Source organism: Macaca thibetana, chromosome 10, assembly GCF_024542745.1.
Source record: "Macaca thibetana thibetana isolate TM-01 chromosome 10, ASM2454274v1, whole genome shotgun sequence".
In the NCBI taxonomy this organism is placed as follows: domain Eukaryota; kingdom Metazoa; phylum Chordata; class Mammalia; order Primates; family Cercopithecidae; genus Macaca; species Macaca thibetana.
This window is the reverse complement of record NC_065587.1, coordinates 53,729,100-53,755,378: the sequence shown is the minus strand read 5'-3', so window position 1 is coordinate 53,755,378 and position 26,279 is coordinate 53,729,100. Positions and strand designations below refer to the sequence as shown.

At 52.0% G+C, this 26,279-nt stretch overlaps 2 protein-coding genes across 3 annotated transcripts in view; both read right to left on the bottom strand.

The window, feature by feature from the left end:
• The window catches only part of NCOA5 (nuclear receptor coactivator 5), a 255,054-nt gene that overhangs the window by 142,687 nt on the left and 86,088 nt on the right, over positions 1-26,279 (bottom strand). The window lies entirely within an intron of this gene.
• CDH22 (cadherin 22) overlaps positions 1-26,279 on the bottom strand; it is a 132,911-nt gene that overhangs the window by 28,207 nt on the left and 78,425 nt on the right. For both annotated transcript variants that reach the window (XM_050806456.1, XM_050806458.1), the window contains 4 exons: positions 24,880-24,999; positions 14,261-14,428; positions 10,424-10,617; positions 7,754-8,007 (listed from right to left, as the gene is read on the bottom strand). In XM_050806456.1, the coding sequence (XP_050662413.1) occupies positions 7,754-8,007; positions 10,424-10,617; positions 14,261-14,428; positions 24,880-24,999 (736 nt within the window). The remainder of the gene's footprint in view (positions 1-7,753; positions 8,008-10,423; positions 10,618-14,260; positions 14,429-24,879; positions 25,000-26,279) is intronic.

The following is a 26,279-nucleotide window of genomic DNA, read 5'->3' as shown; positions in this document are numbered from 1 at the left end:
GGCCTGTTTCTTATTTATACAAAGGTGACATGAGCTAGTGATGCCGATGCCCTGCTCAAGGGTACACAGCGACTCTGTCACAGAACTGCAAGTTGAAACCAGATCGGGGATTCCCTCCCACAGTTTTTTTTAGCCTGACTGACAGTCCATCCAAAGTTGAACCAGCCAAAGCCTCGATGCATGAAGCTTCAGGTCCCCTTTGCCCCAGCCTGGCCCTGTCAGATATCTGAGTCCAAAGGAGGTTGAAGGAGGCTCTTGAGCATCAGCTCAGCTGGAAGGAACCTTGGAGACACAGGTGGGAGGATAGAGGCCGGGAGAGGACCAGAGACATGACACGGCCTCGGCTCCTGATCCCTCGTCAGGGCTGGGCGAGAGGCCGGGTTGATGGGAGAATGCCAACTGCCTTCTTGTTGTTTCTCCTCCCTTCTTGGCTCACAGCTGTCTCCTCTCTCCTCCCTCGATGCTGCTGCTGCTTCTCCTCCTCCTCTTCCTCCTTCTCCTTTTCCCTATTTTCTCTTTTGTTCTTTCCTCAAGGGGAAGGGAGGGGCTGGAATCTAAGTGGAGGCAGCTGTTCCCAAGGCCATAGGGCGGGGGCAGCGGGCACCCGCCATTAACCAGCTAAAGACTTGGGGCTGGGGGTCAGTGCGGCTGGCTGGGCCCAGGTGTTTTTGTTCCAGCTCAGGGAGCTAGAGAGTGAGTGGGAGGGAGGGAAGCAGTGAGGGGTGGGAGGAAGCAGTGTGTGGCAGGGACTGTGGCCTGGCAAATGTAGGGGTGGAGGGGTGGGGTGGGGGCGAAGCTTGTGCAGCTCACGTGTAGTGCTCGCATGGGTTGTGTGTTTGGTCTGTGTTGTGGCTGGACAGTGTGTGTCAATATGTGAGTGGTGTTCCTGTGTGTGTGAGATTGTGCATTATATTTGAGCAGCAGCTCAAGAGGCAGCAGCTCAGCCCTGGATCTGGATCCAGGTCTGCGTTGCCCCCAGGCAAGTCAATTCTATCTTTAATTCCTAGCAAAATAGAGATGATAATCCTACTTTGTAAGTTGTCGGGAGAATGAAACGCATGTAAGGTGCCTAGCTGAGTTCCAGAAAATTACTCCATGAATGGGAACTATTGTCACTCTAATTATTATTCAGAGATGTCTGGTGGGGAGTACACAGGAGTCCCCCCAACCCAGTGTGTGGCTTGCATACCTGGGGGCAGGGAGGTATCATGTAGGGACACAGTAGTCTGAGAAGGACAGGAGGCAGCTGTGGGTCTAGAAGGTTCTGCTTAAATTTTGCAGTCCTACTTCTCATTTGGTGACAACAACCTGAAGGGCAGCAAGGGGAACTAGAACAGGTGAGGCTGGAGGAACAGGGAGAGAATATGAGTTCGTGGCAGCTCATGTGTGTGTACACCCACATGTGCAAGGGAGGCCTGGGAATGGTGCCTAGGGGTGCAGATCTGATGCCCATCTGCCTAGGTTTGAAACCTAGCTGTGTGACCTTGGACAAGTCACCTAATCTCTCTGTTCTTCAGTTTCCTCCTCTTAAAAATGGAGATAGTAGGCCGGGCATGGTGGCTCACACCTGTAATCCCAGCATTTTGGGAGGCTGAGGCGGGAGGATCACGAGGTCAGGAGTTTGAGGCCAGCCTGGCCAACATATTGAAACCCTGTCTCTACTAAAAATACAAAAAATTAGCTGGGTGTGGTGGCACACGCCTGTAATCCCAGCTACTCATGAGACTGAGGCAGGAGAACCGCGTGAACCCGGGAGGCGGAGATTGCAGTGAGCCAAGATCGCGCCACTGCACTCCGGTGCGGGTGATAGTGCGAGACTCCGTTTCAAAAAAAAAGGGGATAGTAATACCTACCTCACAGGCTGGTTGTGAGGTTTGGACAAGTGACTACCAATAAATCACTTAAGATGGTTCTTGGTGTACAGATTAGCTTTTATTTGTTGAGCAAGACTTTGTGTCATGAGCTCTTTGAATCCTTTCAGATACTGTCATCACTCTCATTTTACAGAGGAGGAAACTGAGGCTCAGAGAAGCAGCCAGGTATCTTGCCCTGGGTCACACAGGGCTAGTTAGTGGCAGAGCCAAGCTCCCATGTCTGTTCAGAGCCAGACGTCTAAGAGTATCCTCTTAAGGAGCCAGCCAGGTACACCTGCTGGCATTTCCATGTGTTAGCAACAGCACAAAATGCTGCTGTTGTCAAGGTTAGGGTGGAGAAAATGGGGAGGGTGCTGCTTCCTGGCTGGGGGTGCACATGTGGTTTTCCTCTACATAAACATGTGCATATATAATGCATGCAGGCATAATAAATAGAGAAGGCTGCAGGCTTATGCACATACAGGCTTTCTGGTGTGCCTGTGTGTGGGCGCATGAACATACATGCAGCCGACTGAATGATGTAGCTGCCACCCAAGCTGCTTGTGTGTGTGTGTGTGTGTGTGTGTGTGTGTGTGTGTGTGTGTGTTGGGGTGTAGTGGGGGAGCCTCTTCCAAAACAAAGCAACCTGCCTCCTGCTCCACTGTCCCAACCAAGGGATTCCTTTCTGCTCACTCCACCCTATCTGTGACTGTTTTCCCCCATTCCCTTTAGGCATATACTGAAAAGCCCACACATGATGCCTGGAAAATTATATGTGGTTAATACTGGTTGCAGAATGAAAGGGAAAAAACGGGTGTGCAGACTACCAAGAAAAATGGTAATGACCATTTCCTGAGGGCCTGCTATATCTAAGCACTTAATCTTTCTTCCAGCCCTGAGAGCACCAGGCACAGAACTTGGTATGTGGTAGACATCTGATATCTATGAATGAGGCACATACTATTATGATGCCTATTTTAGAGATGGGCAAACCGAGGCTCAGAGGAGGTGCCTTGACTTGCCCAAGACTCCACAACTGAGCTGGGATTTGAACCCAGGTCTCCTCTGATTCCAAAGCCCTTGCACTTTCTGCTGCACCACACTGCAGAGTGCTGGGTGGAGAAATGAAGTGTTCGCTTCCTCCGCTGTAGTGTGGACTAGCTGGTTTTGATGTTCAAAGGAAACTCACGATGGGGCTAGGTGGGAACATGGCTGGGCTGATAAATGGTCGGTCTGTCTGCAAACCTGCCTAATTGAGAGGTGGGCCCATCTGAGCACTTTTCTCCCTCCTTCTAAAGCCTTCTAAGGCTTCCCACTGCCTACAGGATAAAGTTCCACTTCTTCATGTGGCATTCAAGGTCCTTTGCAGCCTATCTCCAAGTGCCCTCTTGGCCCTATCATGAGCTTGTCCAGCTGGTCTCCCTGCTCCCAAACTTAACCTCCTGGCTCCATGATTCTGTCCCTGCCACCTCCCCTCCCCATCACTCCAACCTGGGGCACACTCTCCCCATTCCAAGCCTTGTCCCCTTCATCCCCCTGCAGGGGCCTCTTGGGGCAAACCTCTGTCACTCCCCTTCCTGGTGCATAAACTACTCACCCCTCCTTGAAGCTCCTGAAGCCCCTGCCTCAGCCCAAGCCCACGTGTACCTGGACCTGTCACTGTATTCGTTCACACAGGCCCAGCCTTCCCATTGGCCCATGTCTGAGGCCATCATCTCTGTGGCCAGTGCACAGCGGAGAGCACTGCACAAGTTTAGGAACCGCAGTAACCACAAGGAGAGTAAGAAGCAGGAGTGAAATGGCAAAAGGCTGGATTCAGGAAGTGGTCAGACATGGGTCAAACCCTGGTGCTTCCCTTTTTGAGCTGGGTGGCCTTGGGAAGTCATTTTCCCTCTCTGACTCTCAGTTTCTTCATCTGTCAAATGAGTACAATACCCTCCAAAGGGAAATGAAGTAACATGAGGCACCTTCTACTATCTCCACTGCAAAGGCTCAGAAAAATCTCTCTGTGCCATCTGCTTTCCTGTAATTTCCAGGCACTCATTGTGTCCTGCAAACCATGCTAGGCAGAGTCTCCCAGGATGCCACTTCATGTCTTCATTTCCAGGGACGCACCAAGCTTGTTCCTGCCTCAGGGCCATTCTACTTGCTGTTCCCTGTACCTGGAATGATTTCTCTCACATTTTTGTATGGATGACTCCCCATCATTCTGATCTCAGCTCTTGTGTCACATCCCTGACTACACAATTCAAAGTGGCCCTCTGTGGTCCCAATCCCTCCTTATCCTATCACTCTGTCTATTTTCTTCATAGTGCTTTCAGCAATTATTCCATTTAACCATTTGCTGTCTGTCTTCCTGCAGGAGAAGGCAAACTCCATGTGGGCAGGGATCCTGTTTTATCATCTCTGCTTCCTCACTGCACAGAACAGTGCCGGGCATAACTCAATGCCGAGTTGCTGCCTGAGCCTGTGACCCTGAGAACGCAGGTGCTGCCCGAATGGAACCCTTAGAGCAAGCTGGGCTCTGGCAGCACACATGGCCTGCAAGGACCCCTTCTCTGTCTCCCATAGCCCCTCACTGGCCTCCCGTTTCCATTTTTGTACCCCACAGTCTGGAAGCTCCACCCCAGTTCTGTCCTTGGCTGAGTCATCTTGGTGTCCCCAGGCCTGGCTCAGGGCCTGGCACGGAGGAGGAGCTGGGTAAATGTTTGTGGTGTTAAATTGGACCAGTCTCAAGCTCCTCACTGCCTCCACATCTGAGGAGCCCCAGGGAAGGGGCCGGCAAAGAGAGATGAAAGAAGGTGAGAAGCAGGTTTCAAAGTTGGCCCTTTCAGTGCAGATAAAAGCAGGAGGGAAGGGAGCCAAAGCAGGGAGGAGGGAGAGGACTGAGAGGGGGTGTGGAGAGTGGAATTGGAGAGGAGGGGAGCTGGCAGACGGGAGGACTGACCTGGGGCCAAGGGCTCGCCTCCCACTCCGTGTTCTTACCCCTCTGGGAAAGCCTGCCGAATCCTCCTCCCCTCCCTGGGCCTCAGCTCCCTGACAAACGGGGGTGACAATGCCCTTCCTGGAGAGGTCTGGGCCCAGGCCAGAGGCCAAGGGGGATGTTCAGAGACTGTGCCACCAGCCCAGGTGGAAGGGAGTAGAGGAGTTCAGAGGCAGTGGCAGGATGGCATTGGCAGTGAGTATAGTGAAAGCAGCGTGGGCATTCTTGGCTTCAGGACAGAGTCTGAGCTCCTCGGCCTGCCTCTGAGGCCCTGTTAGACTTCACTTTTGTGCCTCATCTCCCCCAGCCCCCTATAGCGATCAGGGTCTGCTCTTCTCTAGGCACACCTACCACTCCTCTGCCTGTATACTTCTGCACAAGCTGTTCCTCTGTCTGGAATGTGCCTCTCCTCATATTTACACCGTACCCAGATACCTAGCTCAGGTCAATTCCTGCCTCCTTCAGAAGCCTTCCCAGACCCCTGGGGCTATCTCCCAGTCTGAGAGTCCATGAACAGTTAAGCAGGATAGCATCTGTGTGTCTCACCTAGGGCTGCCATGTAATGTTGCACAGGCTGTGCACTGCACAATCCTGATAGCACCATTCAGACAGACAATGATGGGGACGTTGCCCTCTGGAGTTACACAATGCAGAGGTCCTCAAATAAACTTTCCCTCCCCCTCTCCTCAATGCCCAGCACAGGGCTAGGCTCATAGTCAGCTCAGGGGTCACTCACTGACTAGGTACAGGGGTTTTGGGAATGAGTCAGGGAGCCCCAATGCCTCCTTCCCATCCCTCTCACACTGGCCATCCCCCCAGCCCCTAACCTCCTCCTCTGGATCAGTTTCTTCTACAGCCTTTCCTCCCTCCTCTTCTATTTGAACATCTTCCAACCTAGGCTACTGTCAGAGACTCCCATCACCTGCAGCTCCAAGACCCTTCCAGGGACCCCCTGCCCATCCCTGCTCCGCCTCTGTCTTGCCTGTGTCTGTGTCTATTTCTTCCCTTTTCTGGCTTCCTCTCCAAGGTGCCCTTCTCTATTTACACATTGCCGGGTCAGTCCCTCTTGTCCTCTTTTTATGGGCTTTTCTTTCTCTCCAGTCTCTTCTTCTCATTGTTGGTCTCTCTACATCTCTGTGAGTCTGTTTTTCTGCCTCTTTTCTCAATCATCATTTTTATTTTTTAGTTTATTTTAATTAATTAATTTATTTATTTATTTTGAGACAGAGTTTTGCTCTTGTCGCCCAGGCTGGAGTGCAATGGCGCAATCTTGGCTCACTGCAACCTCTGCCTCCGGGTTCAAGTGATTCTCCTGCCTCAGCCTCCAGAGTAGCTGGGACTACAGGAGTGCGCTACCACACCCTGCTAATTTTGTATTTTTAGTAGAGATGGGGTTTCACCGTGTTGGTCAGGCTGGTCTCAAACTCCTGACCTCATGTGATCCGCCCGCCTCAGCCTCCCAAAGTGCTGAGACTACAGGCATGAGCCACCACGCCTGGCCTCTATTTTTACATATCATTAATTCACCACATATTCAGCACTTGTTCACTGAGTACTAAGGCCTGGGCTAGGCCCTGCGGGTACAGCAGTGAACAAATAGACGTAAATCCCTACCCTCAGACAGCTTACCTTTCAGTAGGAGAGACAAACAAGGTAATCAGAAAAGCAGCGTGTCAGATGATGATGAAAGGTAATAAGGAAGCAGCAGAGGAAGACAGGGGATAGGAAGTATCAGGGCTAGGGGTTGGGGTGGAGTTGAAATTTTAGGAAGAGTGGTCAGAGAAGGTCTCACTGAGAAGATGACTTTTGAGCAAAGACCTGGAGGAAGTGAGAGAGCAAACTATGGGGGCTATTAGGGCGAGAACATTCTAGGCCGAGGGATCCGCTGTAGCACAAGCCCAGAGTGCAGGTGAGCTTGGTGTGTTTGCAGGGCTGTGAGGGGGCCAGTGTGGCTGCAGCAGAGTGGACTGGAAAGGAGTGGGAGGTGTGGTCTGAGAGGTTCAGGGAGGCCAGAGCTGTCATTGTCAGGGTTTGGGCTTTTATTCTGAGCCTTGTAGGTATCTTTGGAGGGCTTGGGCAGAGCAGGGCCAGGCTCTGGTTCGCCTTTGAGCAGGATCAGGCTGGCTCCTGCAACAATTCTAGGTTAAAGAGGGGTGAGGACAGAATCAGGGACACCAGTGAGGAGGCAACTGCAATACTCCAGGCGAGAGAAATGGTGGCCTGGACCGAGGTGGTAGCAGCAGAGGTGGTGAGAAGTGGTCAGATTCTGGATGAATTTTTAAGGTAGAGACAGCAGAATTCGCTAATGGATTGAAGGGAGGCATGAGAGAATGAGAGGAGGCAAGGATGTCTCCAACATTTTTGACCTGAACAACTGGAAGGATGGAGCTGTCATTCCCAAGATGGAGATGACGGCAGGCAAACTGGTGTTTGGGTTTTTTATTTCCTTTGGTGGAGAGACCAGGAACCCAGTTCTGAACCTAAGTTTGAGGTGTCTAGCAGAACACCAAGGGAGATGATGAGAGAGAAGTGGGGTGCAGAGAGAAGACTGGGGGAGTCCTGGGCACAGGGATGGCCCAGTCGAGAGACCAGGGAGCCAGTGTGGCTGCAGCCAGCAGCGCGGAGGCCCTGCCAGTGCAGTGCCCGCCTCTGTGTCTGTCCCTCCTCGTTCTCTGCCTCATTGGCCTGGCTCCCCTGCCTCTCTCATTGACTGTTCTCACATCTGCTTCCTTGGCCCTTTCGCTCCGTGCCTGTTTCTCTCCATCCCTGTGCGCCTCTCTCCGCGCCTCCCTCCCCCACGCAGCCCCCTCCTTCGGCCCTCCCCGCCCCAGCCCTCCTCCCCTCTGCCCGCAGTCTGTCTGCGGGGGCGATGGCGGGATAGCAGGCAGCAGGCGTCGGCCCCGGGCGGGGGTCTCACCGGACGGGCCGGTTGGCGGCGTCGGGGTCCCGCGCCGTCACCACGCCGACCAGGGAGCCCACCTGCGCGTCCTCCTGCACCTCCAGGAGGCGGGAGGGTGGCCGGAACTCGGGGGGCTCGTCCACGTCGGTCACGGCCACGCGCACGATCGCCTGGTCGCGGAACGTGCCCAGGTCGGCGAAGCGGGGGTCCACGAACTTGTTGAGGGCCTCCAGGATCACGGTGTGCACGGGCTGGGATTCGAAGTCCAGGCGCTGGGGGAGGGAGCAGAGGGCCGGTTAGTGGGTGGGGTCTGGTGGACACTGAGGCCTTCACGAGGGAGGCCAAGGTCACACGTTGTCTCAGCAGGGGCGGCAGGGATGTTTGGGCTGCATTGCAGAACTGACCCAGACCCACTCGGTGGGTTACAGGTGGAGAAACTGAGGCTCCTCCAGGACAGTCTTGCCTCGGGACACAGCCGCTCCAGGCTACCGCGCTGAGCACCCAAACTTCCTGCCTTCCAGTGCAGTGTTGGCATATTTCATTAGTTTATTTCACCAATACAAAGCACCTACTGTGTGCCAGTGCTTTAAATATATTAACTCAACTTGACATCAACCCTAAGAGGCTTGTATTCTTATGATCGGATTTTACACATGAGGAAATCCAGGCCCAGAAAGGCTCAGTAACTTGCCGGAGTTACTGAGCAGTGAGTCACTAGCAGAGCCAGGATTCCCTGGTATGCCGGAGTTAGCAACTAATGTGAGTTGAGCCCGATAAGCCGGGCTGCCTTAGAGCTTTCCTCTGAGATCTGGTTAAATCCATGCTGAGCCTGTGCTTCTTATCGGGGGGTGCTAATGGGTGACCCTCTGATGAATGAGCTCCGTGGCTGTGTGTTAGCTCTGGCCTTCTAAAGACACTGCCTATAGCAAAGAGAAATAGCCATGGTGGAGCTGCAGGGACCTCAGTTGCATGGTGGGGGAGCGATCTGATTGGCAAGAGTGACCTTCCAGGAGACCCACAGCAGGTGCCTGCCCTGTGTATGGGGTCCACCCATTGCTCTCAGAATCCCCCACCCCCGACTTCTCCAGCAGCAAAAACATCCCTGTCCTGCCTCCAGCCTGTTGCCTGGGAAATCAGGATGCAGGGAGGCAGGCGGTGGCCTGGCCTAGGAGTGAGCGATGGACTCTGGAGCCAGGCCATCAGTCTGCTCCCTGAGCCATCACTGACTCTGCAGAGACACCCTAGGCGCCACTGCTGGAGCAGGCAGCGGGAGGGGGCCTAAGAGCTGGGGGTGGGGGAGATTAAGCAGCCCAGGGGATGAGAGCAAATGCTGTGCTGGAATCCCCAGGCTAAGTTTGGAGCCTGATTCTGCCGCTCTGTGAAGCTGGGTTTCTCTGGGCCTCCAATTCTCCATCTGTAAAATGGGCCCATCTAACAGTTAAGGACAAATGGAGATCAAAAGAATGAAAATCACCAGTGCTTAAAAAAGGGAGATTCTAAAGCTGGACCCCCTGGGCCTGTATCCCTACCGAACGATGCTAGATGCATGGTCTTGGGAAAGTTACTGAACTTCTCGGGGCCTCGGTTTCTCATCTATAAAATGAACGATAACAGTATCTCAGAGGGTTGATGAAAGGATCAAATGAGTTAATATGCAGAAAGTAGTTGAAGGGCACCTGGCACGTGGCAAGCACATTATCACAAGTAGTAGCTATTATATTATTATCCTCTGAGAGGGAGTTGAAGGAACTGGGCGTTTTCTGTATCCTCAAGCCCTCAATGCCAGGTAAAGAGCGGGTCATTATGTGCTTGCTGAGTGAAAGAAGGACTGTTGAGGGCAGATATTTCTGGAGGTCCTGGAAGGCAGAGCTCAGGCTGATAGGCACAGATTTAAGGAGACCGATGCCAGCTGAATGGGAGGAAGAAGAGCTGGACAGTGGCAGAAAGTGAGCATTCTGTCCCTGGAGAGGTACAAACAAAGGCCTATGACCACTTTTGGGCTCGTGCAGGGGACTCAGACCTCCCATGGGAGAGTGGGGTTGGAGCGGGTGGTCTTAATGGGCTTTGCAGCCCTGAGTTGCCAAGCCCCTGACCAAGTCCTGGAAGATGGATTTTTGGCTCTTTATTTGAACTCCCTAGGGACTGCTGAGTTTGCAGTTTTAGTTTCTGGTTCCTGGGCCAGCCAGTGGGCAAGGAAGGCTGTTAGACTCAGGAAGGAAAGAGCTTTGGAGTCTCCAGACCTGGGTTCAAATCTCTACTATGTACCTTACAGGTGTCACCTTGGGCAAGCCCCTTGACCTCTCTGAGCCTCTATTTTCTTAGTTGTAAAAATGAGGATAGTGGGAAACTTCAGAGGGAAACACGAAGATTAAAGGGAATGAGGAGTGTGAAGAGCCTGGCAAGGATGTGAAGCACACATCAGAGTGTTTGAGGGTGTGGATTCCCATCTGGATTGAACCCCGGCTCTGACAACCAGCTGTGCACCCTCAGACAGGTCACTTCACCTCTGTATGCCTGGTTTGCAAAAGAAGAATGATACCATCAGTGTTTTTCCAGGTTGGTCCTGGGCCTCTAGAGAGAACTAATCCATTGAGTGGAGTGAGATGGGGGTATTTGGCTGCCCAGAGGCCTCCCTGATCCTCCCGCCCCTGAGGTCTGCCTCCCCCATCCCTCCTGAGGCAGCTGCACCTTCTGCACTACGATGATGGCCTCCTGAGTATCGCTGTCTGTGGTGACCTTGAACACATCGCCGCCGCTGCCGCTCTCCTCCTTAAGGTGGTAAGTCATGTCCGTGTTCTCTCCCACGTCTGAGTCCTCAGCCTTCACACGTCCCACGGCCGTTCCGATGGGGGCTGACTCCTGGATGCTGAACTGGTACATCTCTGTGGGGAACACGGCCATGAGCAGGGATGAAGGCAGCCCCTACCCCAGCCTCTGCCAGCGGCGGGGGAGGGGACAAGGGGGCCCAGGTGAGCCTCTATGGAGGACAGTGCTTGAAAGGGGCTCTCAGCTTGGCCAAAGTGGGGGCTGGGAGAGGCATGTCCCCTGCAGGAGTTTGGGTGGCAGTGCAAAGGGAGGTTTTAAATTCTGACCTTTGGTTTTATTCACTGGTTGATTTGGGAAAATGCCTGCAGTTCTTTGGGCCTCAGTTTCCCTACCTAGCCAGTGACAGGGACAGAGGAGCACAGTGATAAAGGCTAAGGCTCTGGAGTCCTAGCTGTGTAACCTTGAGCCTCAGTTTCCTCATCTGTAAAATGGAAATAAATAATGATGGTGCCTTCCTAACAGCTGTGTGGTTATGACAACTAACTTAGATGATGACGCCTGTAACATGCTTAGTGCAGTGCCTGGCACTTGGTAGCTACTCAAGAAATAGAATAAATTGTGTTAAAATGGTGGGGCTTCATACTGATTTTGCTGTTGATGGTAACGGTAGTTATTCCTTCGTTTCAACGTATACATTGAGCACCTATGATGTCCCCAGACATCATGCAATTCTAGGGACTATCGTTACAGCAGCAAATAAAATGGACCAAAATTTCAGCTCTCATGTTGCTTTACTCTTAATAGAAAGGGAAAGACACTAAACAATCACATCAGTGAAACATACGGTATGTCCAACGGTGATAGGTACTTAGGAGAGAGAGAAAGCAGGGAAGGTGCAGGAGTGCTGATGAGGGTGTCACGCAGTTCTAAATAGGCTGATGGAGAAAGGCCTCTCAGAGAAGATGACATTTCTGCAGAAGTCAGAAGGAGGGGAGGGAGCGAGCCAAGCAGATATTTGGGAAAGAGCTTTCTAGACAGAGGGAGCAGCAGGTGCAAAGGCCCTGAGGTGGGTGCTGTGCCTGGCATGTTGGAAGAATGGCAAGATGGCCGTGTGGCTGGAGGGGAGGAGCAGAGGGGAAACCAGAAGGAATGAGATCAGATGGGATGGAGGCTGCGGCCTGCTTTCCAACCAGAGCTGAGGTCGAGGTGAGGATGACTTGCTAAGTGATAGGCCAGCCTAGCTGAAGCAGGGACTGTGGGGATGTGTCTCTTGGGGGCTCCACAGGTCTTGGTAACCCTTGCATGGAGTGGCTGCCTCTGATTCATCCTCATACAGCAGCCGAGGTGGGACACTTTCTGAAACACAAGCTGAACATGCCACTCCCCTGCTTTAATCCATTCCATAGCTCCCCATTGCCCTTGGGATGGAGTTATGCAAGCCCCTTGGCCTGCCCTACAAGACGCTGCCTGGCCCCTGCTGGCTTCTCCAGCTTCATCCTCCAATCCCCACTCCGTCTCTAGCTTCAGCCTTGCTGAAGTTCTTGTGATTCTGCAACTCTGACTCACTCTCTCTCACCTCCAGGCATCCCCTCTCCCTGTCCTCCTCTCTGCCTTTGCCTTCCCAATTCCCGCTCTGCCTTCCAGTCTCACTGAATGTTACCTCCTCCAGGGAATCCTCCCAGACCTCCAGGCTCTGCTCCTGTGCTCCCTTGGCCCCCAAGCGTATCCCATTGTTAGAATTACTACGTTTTTACTCTCATTTTCTGTTTATTCTCTCTCTCGGGTATGAGCTCTTGGAAGAAAGGGACCACATCTCTTATTCATCAGGCATTCCCAGTGCCTGGCAGAATGCCAGGCTGTCACATAAATGAAATCTGTGAGGGACTAGTGAGTGTATGAATGAAAACCAGCATGAGTTACCAGTAGACACCCACCAGATTAACACAAATCAAAGAACGTGACAGTACCAAGAGTCAGTGAGGATGTGGTACAATGGACATGTGCGTTTCCTCATGGGGGAAAAGAGTTTGGCTTTATTTGGTAAAGTTGAAGATGACTACATCCCATGACCCAGCAATTTCACTCCTCTATATCCATAGAGAACAAGTGCAAATGGGCACCTGGAGACCTGCGGCAACAAGGTTCAAAGCAGTCTCCTTCCCCATAGCCCCAAACTGGAAATAATGCCTGTGTCCACCACCACCAGAATAGACAATTATGGAATACTATACAGCAAAGAAAATGAATAAATTATAGCTACCAGCAACGTAAGTTCATAAACATAATTTTGAGAGGTAAAAAGCAAGACAAAAACACTTTGTATTGTATGATTCATCCCATTTACATAAGATTCAAAAATGGATGAAATTAGACTTCTGTCTGGTGATGCCTACATAGATGAACAGACTCAAAAGATGGCCATCACAAAAGCAGGTGGTGGGTAACTGAAGGGAGGAGTTGGGGAAGAGGCTATGATCAGAAAGGACATATTAGGGCTTCTGGGGTCCTGGCTGGTGGTCACAGGAGTGTTTGCTTTATAATTATTTGTTGAACCGAACATTTATATTTTATGTTCTTTTTGTGTGCTATAGTTCATGATAAGAAAGACAGAAAGAAAAAGAAAGGAAGGAGGAAAGGAAGGACGAGCAGGAAAGCAAACCTTCTGGGGACCCTGGCCTCCTCCTCTCTGCTCTGCCCCACCCCTTCCAGCTCAGAGCTCATTCAAAGCCTGGCACAAATGGGCAGAAGACTGGGTGGGGGTGCATCCCACCATCCGACCTGTCTGCATGGGCCTTCAGGGGCTGGGGCTGGGCTGGGAGATTGGGCAGTGGGATGATTTCCATACCAGGCTCCCTGGCACCAGGAAGCCGGTTGGTGAGCTCAGCACACTCCGCTCTCTGTCTGAGCTGAGGCTGTAGGCCGCAATGATGCTGCGCTCTCAGCTAAGGGATTGGATTCCCTTATCTCTCGGGGGGTCAGTCCCCTGTGGCGGGGCCTAATGTGAGAGCAGCAGACCTTAAGTAATGACTCACCCGATAGGAATCAGCCCAGCTCCCCGCGGCATTTAGTCTCTGCCAGCTTTGGTGGCTTCCCTGTCGTGGCTCTCGGCCTGAGCCTGGGACAGAGGGGCTGGCTGGGCTGATAGGGAGCTGGGAGGCTGGGCCGGAGACATCCTCCAATCCCCGCTGTGCCAGCGGAGGCAGAGGGTGGAAAGGCCTCCTAATTCAGAAGCACAGAGTCCCGCTACCCAGGCTCAGAGGAGGAGGGAAATGCCTGTCACTCAGACTTAGTTTTTCTCTGCACAACCTCCATCTGTCTGGGGGCTAAGCAGCCTCTGCCTAGATCCCTGGGCGCCCCCTTTCTCCCCAGTACCTTCCCTTTGCAAGCCTAGGTCAGCGGCATGGGATTGTCCAACAAGTGGCTAGGGGAGTGGGCAGGGGCCAGTGAGGGCTTGGAGGATGGACAGAAGGGTGGATGGGTGGGGCTCCCCCTCTGCCGGAAGCAAGAGGAGGTCTGGGAAGGTGATGGCATGTTACTTGGTTCTGTGGGGCATCGACCAGCCCTGGGGTCTTCCTTGGTAGGAGGCATGGTTGGAGGAGGGCTGGGGGATAGCTGGTGGCTTGGGAGGACAGACAGACAGACAGGGGGAAGCCCTTCTTTTGGTGAGAAGTCTAAAGGGAAGCTGGGGTCGGCAGGTGGCTTGGATGGGCTAACAGACAGACACACAGACGCTCCTTCCTCTGGGAAGGCCTCACTCACTCTGTGGGAAACGGGGAGGGTTGTCATTGACGTCGGTGACTACGATGGTGACGGTAGTGGAGCCCGAGAGGCCACCCAGCTGACCCGCCATGTCTGTGGCCTGGATCACCACCTCGTAGCGCTCCTGGCTCTCGCGGTCAAGGTCAGGCACAGCCGTCCGGATTACACCTGTGGGTGAGTGAGAGTGAGGCCAGGATGCCCCACACCAGCTGCCCACTGATGTGGAGACCCCTGTACAGGTGGGATTCAGACCCCGTGACTCCTGGGGAAATTCAAGTTCAGGAGGAGAGTGGGCCACACAAGGACATCCATGTGGCCACCATGTGGGACAGGGTTCAGCAGCTTCCACACACACACACACACACACACGCTCATACAGTTACAGATACACATGCCCACACAGATATACTCACACATGCTCACACACACAGTCACACAGATAGACTCACACACTTGCTCATACAGATGCAGATACTCACACATACACACATGCTCACACAGATGCACACACATGCTCATATACTCACATACACTCCTGCAGATACATTCACACAGGCTCACACAGAATAACACACACAGGCTTATGCAGATACATTCATAAACTCATACACATTCCTATAGATACACTCACAAACACACACTCATATACCCTACAGATCCAGTCATATGCTCACAGTCACACTCACAGACTCATACAGAATTGCATACAGGCCTATACAGATAACCCACACACTTACCTGCCCGTGCAGAAACACACACGGGCTCAGATACACTCACACATCCATACAGACACACGTATACTCACACCTGGCCATACAGATGTGTTCTCATAAATAACTCATACTCACATACACACAAACACACAGAGACACTCTCAAATACACACTCAACGATCCACACACACGCATACTCTCAAATACATATCCTCCCACACAAACACACACACACAGACACACTGACATATACACATACACTCTCATACACACTTTAACACATACACACACTGAAATACATATGCTTTTTTTTTCTTTTTCTTTTTTCTTTCCTTTTTTTTTTTTTTTTTTTTTAAACAGACTCTCACTTTGTTGCCCAGGCTGGAGTGCAGTCGTGCGATCTCAGCTCACTGCAACCTCCTTCTGGGTTCAAGCAACTCTCCAGCCTCAGCCTCCTGAGTAGCTGGGACTACAGGCGTGCACCACTATGACCGGCTAATTTTTGTATTTTTAGTAGAGACAGGGTTTTGCCGTGTTGGCCAAGCAGGTCTCGAACTCCTGGCCTCAAGTGATCTGCCTGCCTCGGTCTCCCAAAGTGCTGGGATTACAGGCGTAAGCCACTGCACCTGGCCTCAAATACATCCAATTTCAAACACACTTGCTTATACACATTGCACATGCGTTATCTCTCACACAGACACAACACAAAAGCAACAGAATGGACTATTTGGTTTACTAAAAAGAGGACTGCAAGCTAGAACCTGCCACTGTGTGACTCCCCTGGGCAACTAATCCCACTTTTGGGGCCTCAGTTTCCCCACTTGACATTCTATGCATGAACCAGGTCTGTGTCAGTAACGCACAGCCCAGAGCCAGGCATGGAGCAGCAGCTTGGCGGGTGTGAACTGGACTCATGTCCACACTCATGTACACTCACTATGCTGTCACACTCACTTGTATACACACATGCAATGTAATTCACACATTTGTAGAGTATGGGCATAAGAACACATACAAAGTCCCTTACACACGTGCACACTCATAGCTACCGTCACACACTCTTATTCATACCCTCCTCCCACAACCAAATTATCCCCCAGCCCTAGAGGCCCACCGCCACCCTCTCCAGGCCCTAGATCCTCTGTCCAGGCATCAGCTAATCGCTGAGCAGACAGTCTTCCAAGCTGCTATTGGAAGCGGGGAGGGGAGCAGGCGTGGGGGTGACCACAAGATTAATTCTGCTGTGGGGAAGACTGGGCTTCTTGTCTCCCTGCCGGTAGAAGCGACAAAGGTAGGGCGGGGGAGTCGATGAGACATTCAGAGCCTGTCCCACCACCCACTCCAACCTGCCGAGCACAGGTGGTGACAGGTGGTGCCTGGAGCCTGTGTGCCAGGTGGAGTCATGCACCAGCAGCCCCATGCTGCGCCCCATAAAACCCAAGCTCCGACACCTGATGTCCCCCAACAGTCCCCAGATTCCCATACAGGCAACAGAATGGAAGGAGAGGCTGTAGTGTGTGTGTGTATGTGTTTGTGTGTGTATTTCTGCATGTACCTGTGGTAGGGTAGCCAGAGGTGGGGCGCCTAAGGGGTGGTCCCACTTTCATGGGATCACATGCAGATATGGAATGGGTATTCTGTCTAATCAAGGGTCACACAAACCCTCTATCAGTGGCCTTCTCAACTCCTCAGTAGACCCCCCCCGACCCCTTCTCTGCCACCATTGGTCTTCCCAGGAAGAGGGGAGTCTTGGCAGTGGATTGCCTTGGGATAAATTCCAGATCTGCCATTTCTTTGGTCATGTGATTTTGAGCAAATCCTTTCACCTCTTTGAACCTCAGTGTCCTTATCTGTAGAATGGGACAACCACCATACTGACTTAAACAACAGGATTTCTCAAACTTGGCACTGCAGACATTTTGGGCAGAATAATTCTCTGTAGTGTGTGTGTGTGTGTGTGTGTGTGTGTGTGTGTGTGACCTGCACGTTGTAGGATATGTAGTAGCATCCTTGGCCTCCCACCACTAAATGCCAGCAGCACTAACTGTTGCCTTAGTTCCAAAACTGTCTCCAGACATTGTCAAATGGATCCCGGGGCAAGACTGGTTGAGAACCACTCGTACAGGATTTCATCTCATGAGAATTACATGTAATAAAAATTATTATTATTATTCTTCTAAGCACCTTAGGTGAATTGCCTCATTTAATCCTCTCAATATTCATATGTGGAAGGTGCTGTGATTATACCCATTTTATAGATGAGGAGACAGAGGCATGGAGAGGCTAAGTACCTTGTTGAAGGTCACACGTGTAGAAAGTGCATAGCCAGGACACTGAGGCTTTGCAGCCCTGGACAGCAGGGGCTGTACAGGGAAGGTGGAGTGTATCATATTCTCCACCCCGGGGTGTTGGAAAGAGAGAACAGAAGGCAGACAGAGGGGAGGAAGAGAGCGAAGGTGATGGATAGGGAAGAGGAGAGAGAGAAGAAAAGGAGTCCCAGGGAAAGAGAGGCAGGGAGAAACCTAGTGAGAGGCAGGAGGAAAGAGACAAAGAAAAGGGAAGAAAGGAAGGTAGGGGAGGGGAACAGAGAGAGAGGGAGGCTGAAAGAGACAGAAAGAGAGAAGGGAAGATGGGGGGGTAGATAAACCAGAGAGAAAGTCAGAGATGCCCAGAAAGAGACAGTAAGAGAGAAACAGAGACCTGGAGAGAAACAAAGAGGAAGAGAAAGAAAGGAGGGAAGAAAAATGGGCAAAGAACAACTAAGAGAGCGGGAGCAGACATACAGAAAACTGAGAGGGAGATGCAGGAAGGGTGAAGAAAGGTGGTGGGGGGTGGGGAGGGGAGGGCAGGTAGGCTTACAGTGCAGCAGCTGCCAGGCCAGGGAGCAGGGGGTCCCAGGTGGAAAGGTGGAGAGGGAGTGACTTTAGCTGAGCACCTGCTGTGTGCTAAGCTTTGTGCTGGTCACTTGCCATCAGGACCTCAGTGAATGTAGAGGATTCATGGTAGGATCTGGGGTCACTGTGCATCTATGGGCTTGGGCACCAAAGGCTCAGTGTCCCAGATCTGAGCAGGGGTTGGAGCAGGGGTCCGGCTCCACTTCTGTGAGTGAGAGAGGCTCCATGTGGCTGCCCTCTTTGCTGTCCCTGTCACTTCCAGCTCCTGAGGAACTGGGGACACAACACTCTTCTCACTTGGAAACTGGTTCTGAAGCCTTATAGCGTGTAGGATTCAGGTGCCATCTCTGGGTGTGTGTGAGTTGGGTCCTCAGAGGCCACACTGCCCCTGGGCCTTGTTCTCGGGATCCAGGGAACAGGGTCGGTTGCTATGGTGACAGTGCCCAGTGAACCACACCTTCCGGTATCCATGCCCTTGGGTCATTCCCTCCCACATTGACTCTGGCCAATGGGACATCAGCAAGTGTGCGCTGGCCAATAGGACATCAGCAAGTGCGACAAAAGCAGAGGTTTGATAAGCCCCCGTATGCTGCGGCTTGTCCTCTTGGAATCCTGAGACCACTGTACTGTGAAGAAGCCCAGGCTAAAAGGCCACATGGAGAGGGAGGCCTAGTCATGCCAGCTGTCCCAGCGAAGTCGCTCCCAGCGACCCGACAGCTGACTGTTGCTGCATGAGTGACCCCAGCAAAAGAACTGCCCAGCTGACACACCAAATTGTGACAAATAATAAATTATTGTTGCTTTAAGCTACCACGCTTTGGAGGTGGGGTTTTTTCTTTTTTTACGTAGCTCTAGATGACTGGTACAGAAATCCAGTTGGCTGGGCCATTCCTCTGCTGATTTTGTCTGGGCTCACTCACACAGCTGAGCCTAAACCGGAGGAGCAGCTGACTGGAAGGTCCAAGATGGCTCATTTACATGTCTGGCAGTTGGTCTTGGCTGTCAGTGGGGACACATTGGTTCTTTCATCCTCCAGTAGGCTGGCTTCCTTACATAGCAGTCTCAGGACTGTGTTCCAGGACAGTAAAAGTGAAAGCTGCAAGGTCTCTTAAGGCCTAATGTCAGAATTTGCATAACATGACTTCTGCCACATTCTATTGGCCAAAGTAGTCCCAGGTGAACCCAGGTTCAAAGGGTGGGGAAACAGACTCCACCTCTTGCCTGGAACAGTGGCAAAGTCACATTACTAAGAGGCCGTGTGCAGGGCAGGGAGGAATTGATAACATATTTTCCTATCTACTATGTTCTACTCCACTCTCTTCCTCCTGATGCTGGGAGAAGCACGGTGGAGACTATTGCCCTCTGAAAGATCTAGGGGTACAAAAATTCCAAATCAGTCCATGAAGTTGCTCTTGAAGCCTTCCAGCTCTTTGACTTCATCCATTCACTCATTCATTTGTTACAGTCTTGCTGAGGGCCTACTACACATGCCAGGGCTGCACAGAATCAGATAGGCTGCAGTGTGAAAAGGAGGACTCTGGGGCCAGACAGCTATAGGCTCAAGTCTTCTTTCCACCATTTACATGCTAGCTGACCATGGGTGAGTTCCTGGGCCTCTCTGAGCCTGTTTCCTCCTATGTAAAATGGGGACACGCACCTGGTAGGGCTGTTGAGAGTACTGAATGAGAGGAAGCTTCCAGCAGCAGGCCTCACATTTTGGAGATGCCTTGCTGATCTCTTTCCTCAAGTTCTGGATTGGATACCTCCATAAGTAAGTTTCACAGAGGCAGAGATCCATGCTGGTCTTGTTCGTCTCGTATCTATAGGGCCTGGCACTCAGCAAGTGCTCAAATGACATTTTGACTGGCTGACTCCCAGTGCCCCTCCACTGCCCCTCTCACACCTGGGTGTCACTATCTATTTGCTTCTCTGCTAGAGCAGAAGCTCCGTGAAGGCAGAAACCAGGTCTAGTTCCTTATCCTGACCCCAGGATCTGGCATTTAGAAGGTGCTCAACAAATGTTAGTTTCATTCTCTCCCTGTAAAATGGATGACTCTGGCTCAGTTGAGAATTTTCAGTAGAGATCTTGAAATCTCACAGAATATTTCTATTCCTGCTGGGGTGGTGGTGGGCGGGGGCTGGTAATTATAACCTGGCCTCAGCTCCCGCAGCCTTGTCTTCACCCATCGTCCCCAGTTCCAGCTGTTGTCCTGGCCGCCCCTGCCGTCCCCTCCAAATGCTGCAAAAGGGGCCCTGGAGCCCATGTGATGCCTCATTAGCCCGCAAATGCCATCCCTGTCGGCCCTGTGGGGGGCCTGCTGGCAGGCCTGGCCTTTAAAACACACAAGTTAATTCCTCCTCTGGCATTGGGGCCTCACGGCGCCCCGCCTCCTCCCTTCCCTCACACCTTCCTCCCAGGCCCCGTTCCGGCTCTGCTCCCTGCTATCTGCACAGCGAGAACAGACTGTACCTCGCAGCAGCTGCTATATATAGACCCGCATCAGCGGAATATTCCTGGCTGGGGAAATGGAGCTGGGGCTGGGAATGGCACCAGGGCAGCTCTTGCCGTGGGGCTGTGGGCAAGGGGAGGCAAAACCTGGTTCTTCCTGGGACATGCCAGAAAGGACCCTTTGAGACTGAAGAGTTGAGGGACTCTGGAGCAGGGACCCCATTTGAACTCCTTCACCTGCCTTGCCTGCTCCTCACTTTCTGACCTCTTGGGAACTGTTCCTGCTCCCCCAGGCCCTGTGGCCTCCCAGTTGTCACCATCTTCTGGGCCCTCTGCAGTGGGGGATGCTGTTTCTTAGAAATTGGCTGTCCTTCTCACTCTCATGTCCTCCCCACTCTCTGATCCTTCATCTGCCCAGCCTTGCCACCTCCCAAGACTCAGTCTTGGTCCTTCTCTTATTTCTATGTTCTTTCTTCCCCCCATCTCCCCAAGGTTTATCAACCCTAAGGTCCCCACCTCCTCAGGCTGAATGCATGAAGCCTTCCTCATCACCATCACTATCCTTTCGTGCCAGGGCTCAGGCTGAGCACTTTATACACTTCCTGTTCCTTTGGCCTGCATTGTTGGTCCCCAGGAATCTGCATGGCTCATACCTTCACTGCACTTGGTCTCTGCCCCAAGGTCACTTCCCCAGAAAGGCCTGTTGTGATTTCTTTCTCTCTTTCTCTCTCTCTTTTCTTCCTTCCTTCCTTCCTTCCTTCCTTCCTTCCTTCCTTCCTTCCTTCCTTCCTTCCTTCCTTCCTTCTTTCTTTCTTTCTTTCTTTCTTTCTTCTTTTCTTTCTCTTTCCTTTCTTTTTGAGATGGAGTCTTGCTCTGTCGCTCAGGCTGGAGTGCAATGGCACGATCTCAGCTCACTGCAACCTCTGCCTCCTGGGTTCGGGCAATTCTCCTGCCTCAACCTCCCCAGTAGCTGGGATTACAGGCACATGCCACCAAGCCCGGCTGATTTTTGTATTTTAGTAGAGATGGGGTTTCACCATGTTGACCAGGCTGGTGTCGAACTCCTGACCTCAAGTGATCCACCTGCTTTGGCCTCCCAAAGTGTTGGGATTACAGGCATGAGCCACGGTGCCCGGCTGTGATGTCTTAATCTAAGTCCTTCCTCTACATTAGGTTTTGCCCTCACACTTGTCACTGCTTTACATTATGTTACATGTGTACATGCTCATTTTCTATATTCTCTACTTCAATAAAAGTGCCATGAATGCAGAGCCTTAGATTTGCCTACTACTACATTCCTAGTGCCTAGAACAGAACCAGGCACATAATAAGCACTCAATAAATAATTGTTGAATGAATGAGTGAACTGTCCCATTGAATTCTCACAACCAACACATGAGATGGGTATGACTCTCCCCTGTGCACATGGGGAAACTGAAGCTTTAAGAGCCCCAACCATTCTTGGAGCTCCACACCTGTATTTCACATGGCCTGCTAGAAGTTCTAGGTGTTTCTTTCCCTGTTTTCTCTCATCTTAAAGCCAATATGGTTAAAGCTGAATTATTTAGCTCTGCCTCAGATTCCAGGGCATATTCACTCATTCCTCTGCTCTAGTAGCTTTCTTAATTTACACTCCTCCTGTTTCTGTTGGTGGTACCCCTTGCCTAGATGAATAAATCCTACTACGTGGAAAGAAACTCTGCCTCCTCCCTCAACCTAGTCCTGCAGATTCATGTTGGCCCCCAAGGTTTGTCCTTTGCAGGATCTTACTGCCACCCCCATTCTCTCTTCTTGGCATCTCAATCAATCCTCCTACGAATTCTTCATCATCCCTGGCCTCTTAGCTAGACAGGTAGGTTAAGGAGTCTTGAGCGAGTGTCAAGAAAGGGCACAGGCTTTTGGTTTTTGCCCTTTGGGACTCTATGCTGGGCATCCTGGGCTCTAGGGCCTCCCTGCCTCCAATTCCTGCCTCTGAGCCAAGCTCTGTAGCAGCAGCCTGAGGGATCTTGTTAAAATGAAAACCAGAGCATGTCATTTCCTTGCTTAGAAGTCATCAATGAACCTGCACTGTCGGTGACGAGGAGGGGAAACTGGCACTCTCACACGTGACTCACAGGAGTGTCGTCTGGTACATTTCGGCATTATCTATCGAGATTCCAAATGCATATGCCCTTTGACCCAGCTTCTCCACTTCCTGAAAATTATCCTGCAGATATACTCACACAAGCACAAAATGATGTATGTGTGAGGTTATTCACTGTAGCATTGTTCGTTGTAGCAAAAGATTGGAAACAGCATAAGTGTCCACCGGTAGGGGACTGGTGAAATAAATTTTAGTGTATCCATAACACCCATTAAATAAGAGAATGAGGAAGCTCTTTATGTACTGATATGGAATAATCTTCAAGATGTATTGTCAAGTGAAAAAGGCAAGCCGTGTGTATAGTATGTTTATAGCTACCATTCATGTAAAAAAATAAAACAAATACATGTACCTTATTTTCTTGTACATGTACAGAATAGCTCTGGAAGATGCATGAGAAAATTACATTGGCTGCCTTGGGGATACAGACTGGGTGTCTGGGGGACTGGATGGGGTGAAGAATTGCTACTAAATGCCTGTTTGGACTTTTTGAATTTTGAACCTTGAGATGTATTATCTATTAAACATGACTTAATATTTTCGAGTGAATGAGTCTAAGATCTCATAGGATATATACACCAAGTGGCTACCTTTGGGGCTGCAATTACTGGGGATAGAGTGGGAAGCACTTTCTTTTTCTTTCTTTTTAGCATTTCTTTAATGTTTGAATGTTTTCTAAAATGTATTACTTTTGTGGGGAGAAAAAAAATAACGAAGATACTTTGTGTGAGAGAATACAATTATAACTGTGCTTATGGATTGGAATCCTCTCCCTTCTCCCCCAGACAAAAGAAACACACAAAGAAAAACCCAAAACCCAAATCCATCAACTCCCCCCAACCCTACTTCCCAGCTTTGTCCTTAGAATGAAATGCAAGCTCCTTAGTCTGGCTCGTACCAGCACAGCCAGGCCCCTGCCACCCTCTCGATGTCACCTCTCAACAAACCTGATTGCCCAAGCATGAGCTGCTTACAATTCCCCTCATGCCTCCAAGCTGTTCTGCTTCTCCCAACTTTGGCCTGCACCATACCCTCTACCTGGAATGCCCTTCTCTGAAATCTTGCTCTGGCAACACTTTCTTCCTCCTCCTCCTCCTCCTCCTCCTCTACCCGGAATGCCCTTCTCTGAAATCTTGCTCTGGCAACACCTTCCTCCTCCTCCTCCTCCTCCTCCTCCTCCTCCTCCTCCTCCTTCTTGACAGGATCTTGCTCTGTTGCTCAGGCTGGAGTGTGATGGTGCCATCATAGCTCATTGCAGCATCGACCTCCTGGGCTCAGGCAATCATTCCACCTCAGCCTCCTGAGTAGCTGGGACTATAGGCACCTGTCACTATGCCTAGCTAATTTTTTCTTTTTGTAGAGATGGGGTCTTCTCTGTGTTACCCAGGCTGGTCTCAAACTCCTGAACTCAAGCGATCCTTCCGCCTTGGCCTCCCAAAGTCTTGGGATCACAGGGGTGAGCCACTGCACCCCGCAGACACTTTCTTATCCTTTTTAGATTGCTTCTACTGCATCCAAGAAGTCTTGCATCCAAATCCCCACATATCTGCCTGTCCTCCTGCCCCACAGGGCTGTGAGCCTCACAATGGCATTTGATAAACATTCTGTGCTGTCTGACATCTCATTCCCTGCCTTCACCCAAGCCAGGCCCCTCCTATCCCAGAAGCAGTCAGAGCACCCCGCCGGAATCAGCAGCCACTCCCAGCTGTGTGACCTCAAGTGAGTCACTTCACCTCTCTGGTCTTCAGTCTTCTCATCCTGTCCTCCTCGCACTCCCCCAAGGCTTCTCAGAGATTAGTCAGGTTCTAATGTCACAGTGAGTGAAGTGGGGGACAGCGGGTGGCCGTGCTGCACCATCGTTTGATGGTGTTGGGGGGATAAGCAAGAAAGAAGCCACTCTTCCTTAAAGGTCTCTGTGTCTTAAACACCCTTCCTTAAAGTTGCCTGTGTTTTTCCATCAGGTCCTTAACAACTGCCACGGGGGCAGAGCTCTCAAAACTGCTGAAACCAGCCGTCCTCCCTCCCCCAAACTACACTTGTGACCCCGGAAGAGCTCACACGCCTGCTTCAACTTAGCTCCAAGGACAAGCCACTTAGTTCGGACCTTTGAGGTCCTTTTAGGGCCTCGCAGCACCCACAGCGGCTGCCTCCTGCCTTTCTGTTGCTCTTCCAGTTTTGGAAGAACCCCCCCATCCCATTCCTTTTCTGTTCCTCAGTCCTTCCCTCTTCCCGCCTGGCTGCCCCTCCCTCTCTGCGACCCTGGACTCCTGCTGTGCACAGGGTGCCCTCTGTGCTCTCCTCAGAGCTGCTGGGACAGAAGGCTCAGAGCAGACGTCTGGGATGGTCCTCGCCCCGCCCCGCCCCGCCCCGCCCCTGACCCTGCCCCACGGCCCCGCCTCTGGCCCCGCCCCGCCCCTCACCGGTCTTGGGGTCCACGGTGAAGTGGTGCTCGCCGTCCAGCACGCTGTACACCAGCCGAGCGCTGCTGCCGTACGTGGGGTCATCCGCATCCGAGGCCATCACCTGCATCACCGACGTGCCTGGGCCCGGGGGACCAAGCGAGACAGGGGTCATCTGGGGCTGCCGAGCTCGTTCCCCCACTTCGCCTCACCCCAGGGAAGCTGGGAGGGGAGACCTGCGGGAGGCCATCGAAGACAGCCCCTCACGGTCCCCATCCCCACTCTGAGCCCCAACCCTCTTCCTGTTTTGAGACCTTTTTAGTGGCGCAAATGTGACCATGGAGTCAGATCTGGATTCAAGTCCCCTTGGGGTGGTTCCCAGCTGTAGGACTCTGGCAACGAAAGACAGCCTCTCTGAGTCTGTTACCTCTTCAGCAAAGCCAGTTGAATCCTAGTGCTTGCTTCATTAGGTTGAGGGGAAGAATTCTAAACTCCCAGCACAGAGCAGTTCAGAGAAGTTTCTCAATATGCCAACAATCATTATTGCCAGTTACAGTCATCACAGTCAGTTGGAGCCAGGATTGGAAACCAGGACCTGACTCCCAATGCAGGGGCCGTTCTACCCACTCCAGCTCCTACTGATTCTTCAAGGGACTTCTGCCTCCTCTCCCTGCATCATGGCGGTAGGGGACAGCCCAGAGGGACAGACCAGTTCATCGGGGGTCAGAGGCCAGTGTCTCTTGGCCCCTGGCAGGAGAGGGCAGTACCCAGCCTTCCCTTTGGAAAGTGGTTGGCTGCGGGCCCTGGTGCCCTCCTCGCCCCTCCCCCTGGGTGCCCAGACGGCCCACCCACAGACACACACACTTCTCCTCATGCTCTGCACGTAGACTGCTGGGTAGAGTATAAATTGGATAAAAGTCCATCAAACAGCAGCAATTAAGTTATTGATTTTCGACGCTGCCTCATTAAACTGGGAGCTTCTTTCGGTCCGTCCCAGAGATGGCTCTAATTTGACATCATGTTCAATTTGACGAAAGCAGGGCTTGGGACGTGAGGCTAGACCAAGTGGGGGTGGGGGTAAGGGTGGGGGAGGGTCAGGTGGAGGGGCCAACAAAGCCATTGAGTCCATCCAAACCTTTCCAGAAAGAAGAGGGTGAGGTGGAAGACTCAAGAGTGAGTCTTGGGGGTTCAGGATATGACCCGAAGGGGAGGAGATGGAGACCCCACCTCAGGGAGATGCCCTCTGCTGGGTGCCTGCCGGTGGGGCCAGGCAGGCCCCTCCTGGGGCTGGGCTGGGCTCCCTGGGCCAGGAGGCCTGCATGCTGGGAGGTGAGGCCAGTTCACTGCCTGGTTAATGAGTGAGAATCTGGAAGTGCTACTGCAGCAATTCTGCTAAGCCCAGCCTGCCGCCCGCCTCTCCC